We start from the raw sequence: 3,402 nt of genomic DNA, 5'->3' as shown, positions 1-3,402 counted from the left end.
TCAGAGCTGAGAGTCAGCAGAAACACACAATACAGCTCGGCCTGCTGCTGTTCCTGCTCTTCACACACATATCCGTTACAGATGTGAGGCATCGTGACCCGCCGCCGTGAGGAAACTCTATTGTTCACACAAGAGTCTAATGAACAGCATCAGATGAGCGGGAAATCACAGCAGCAGAAGCCCAGAACAATGTCTCTGCTCTTACGGAGACGTTCATGACCAGCGCTCTATTGTTCTGACAGCTCGATTGTTTCTTTGGACGCACAACCTTTAAACTGCATTTATGAGGAATTAAATCATGCATCTGATAAGCAGTTAAGAGAGCTATAGCTAGATCTTCTCATACTGGGTCTTCTCTTATTTATGAAACTCCAAGTTCATATAGATTCTAAAGGGATTGTAGTGAATGAGCTCTGAATTATGGCTTTGGCGACACCAAGTGGTGAAAGCTACTTCCAAAATCAAGAGATTTTCACCCAAATGAAATATATTAGTAAATTAAAATAATTGATTTTTCCATTTAAATATTCAGGTAGTGTCAAAACTATTTTAAAAGAGAAAATATATTATAAAATATTAATATAATATAAAAAGCAGTTTTACAACCTCATGCCGTAAGAGATTCTCTTTAGGTTCCACCAATAACTTTATATTTCTTTAGTTCTTTAGAAAATATAAATAACCCAGAAATCAATGCCCAATGATATACAGTGGCTAAATCTGTTAAAATAACCCTAAAACCACTGAAATTTATTTTTCTTTTCTCTTAAACGCTTGTTTGTTTGCTATGTGAATTTTGTTGGTTTTCATATTGCATTAACGATGACAAAAATCAAAAATGATTTGTCTGGGATTCATTTTTAAAATTTAAAAAATTGTCATCTCACAATCCTGCAATTTTTTGAAGTTTGCAGTTTTTATAGCCATTGTGCAATACTAAAAAGCGAAAGTCGTTCTTGATAAAAGGGTATCGCTTTGATAGTGTGAATGAAACACAATCAAACTAAACATATAAAAAAAATTTTATCACAAAGCACACATCCATGAGGAACAGACACTTCAAGATTTACACAACTGATCTTTTATAAAGCATGGTACATAGTCAAAACACAGGAAAAGACCTGAGGACATCTGACATGAAACTGTGCAAACTGTTCCGATTTCAGCAAAACAGATACAATACAAAATAGTTTTTTGATAATAAAATCAGATATAAACACAGGACGGGACACCGTTACAAACAGGCATAAATATACATACTCTCTCAATATGCATTTCCTTAGTAATATCAATTAGTAATTCTGATTAATTCATCGTACAGCTAAACAGATAAATGCATATTTTCTTCATAGAGATTTGCAATATTTTCGAGCGTCTGTTGGTGCATAATATTTCCAGATCCTGAGATTCAAGCGCAGCATTAGAAAATCCAGGAACGTGAATGAGACAATCCTGCAGATCTTCAGCGTGATGTAAACCGAGAAAAACTCACCGACAATATGCATATTAAGCAATCTAGTGACATCGATCTATTTACTATATGACATTTGTTGTGTATGGTAACGTGTAACCAGTGGGGAAGGTTCAGCTAGTTAATCAGATGTCAAAACGACACCATTCTGCTGCTAAAAAGCTTTTTTTCTCCGTTTACAGTCATTTTAAAGTAGCTGTGTGTTCTGGAATCAGTTGCAAGCAGCATATAAAATCACAAATAATTCATTATATTATAGTAGATCTTTTACCAGGACATGTTTTACTCTTAAATTGCCTATTTTTTGAATACCGTGTGCATGCAACTCATTAATATATGTGAGCCTGGAGCACAAAAGCAGTGTTAAGTCTCTGGGGTATATTTGTAGCAATAGCCAACAATACATTGTATGGGTCAAAATTATACATTTATCTTTTATGCCAAAAATCATTAGGATATTAAGTAAAGATCATGTTCCATGAAGATATTTTGTAAATTCCGTACCTAAAACTTAATGTTTGATTAGTGATATGCATTGCTAAGAACTTCATTTGGACAACTTTAAAGACGATTTTCTCAATATTTAGATTGTTTTGCACCCTCAGATTCCAGATTTTCAAATACTGTCCTATCCTAACAAACCATACACCAATGGAAAGATTATTTATTCAGCTTTCAGATGATGCATAAATCTCAATTTCACAAAATTGACCCTTATGACTGGTTTTGTGCTCCAGGGTCACAAATAATACTTTTGGCAGACTATAAAATAGGAAAGGAGGCATTATTCGGAGTTACTGCAGCTGGTTTTCTACTGGTTTCCGTCTTAAAAACAAATCAAGCTGCAATGCAGTGCTTCAGTGTGATTGTGATGGTTTTGTGACACAATCTTTGCCAAACACAACATGACTAGAAGACATCAGGTGCACCATCTGCTGGTTGTGACAGGAATGACTGACTGCTGCAGTGTCCTGTTCTTCTCTTTGTGTCGTCTGTTTCTGGTTCTCTAGTTTCTGCTGAAGCCGCAGCAGCCGGGTGGCTCTTTCTCCGGCTGCATCACGTCATGAAGGTGAAGTCTGGGCTCGACGGGAAACTGGACCGAGCGTCTCACCAGCTCCCTGCGCAGGACAGAGCAGTGGGGTAAATGTAATTAGTTACTGTACTTGAGTATCTATTTGGCTACTTTCTAGTTTTACTGAGTATCAAAAGGTATTAGCAACTTTTACTCTCTACTTCACTACATTTTTTAATAGGTTTATCATGTACTCTTTACTCACTCCAATACATTTGTACTGAGTCATGCAATTACTCATTACCCTTTGCATGGCACCTAACTTCTGCAGCAGTTTATTTCTGCTACAAAATAAGCGATATTGCCATCTACAGGGCATTAAAAGTACTATATCTTGTGCGTTTTGCCCAAAACTTGTCACCAAGGCTTCTTTATGTGAATGTGAGTGCATTAGCAGGTAGTTGAACTTGTGAATCGCTGGTGTTTTATATATGAGATTAAGGCTATTATATATGTGACCCTGGAGTCTTAAGTGTCAATTTTTCAAAATTGAGATGTATGCATCATATGAAAGCTGAATAAATAAGCTTTCAATTGATGTATGGTTTGTTAGGATATGACATTATTTGAAAATCTGGAATCTGAGGGAGCAAAAAAATCTAAATATTGAGAAAATCATCTTTAAAGTTGTTCAAATGAAGTTCTTAGCAATGCATATTACTAATCAAAAATTAAGTTTTGATATATTTACGGTAGGAAACTTACTAAACATCTTCATGGAACATGATCTTTACTTAATATCCTAATGATTTTTGGCATAAAAGAGAAATGTATAATTTTGACCCATACAATGTATTGTTGGCTATTGCTACAAATATACCCCAGCGACTTAACACTGCTTTTGTGCTGCAGGGACACA

At 35.5% G+C, this 3,402-nt stretch overlaps 1 protein-coding gene across 1 annotated transcript in view; it reads right to left on the bottom strand.

Annotated features, from left to right (window-relative positions):
• Positions 1–2,190: 2,190 nt before the first annotated feature.
• LOC107659676 (ras-related protein Rab-37-like) overlaps positions 2,191–3,402 on the bottom strand; it is a 10,678-nt gene continuing 9,466 nt past the window's right edge. The window contains exon 9 of the mRNA XM_016448685.1: positions 2,191–2,589. Within this exon, the coding sequence (XP_016304171.1) occupies positions 2,478–2,589 (112 nt within the window). The 3' untranslated portion in view covers positions 2,191–2,477. The remainder of the gene's footprint in view (positions 2,590–3,402) is intronic.

This window comes from Sinocyclocheilus anshuiensis, unplaced genomic scaffold, assembly GCF_001515605.1.
Source record: "Sinocyclocheilus anshuiensis isolate Anshui unplaced genomic scaffold, SAMN03320099.WGS_v1.1 scaffold75, whole genome shotgun sequence".
In the NCBI taxonomy this organism is placed as follows: Eukaryota; Metazoa; Chordata; class Actinopteri; order Cypriniformes; family Cyprinidae; genus Sinocyclocheilus; species Sinocyclocheilus anshuiensis.
This window is presented reverse-complemented; position numbering and strand designations above follow the sequence as displayed.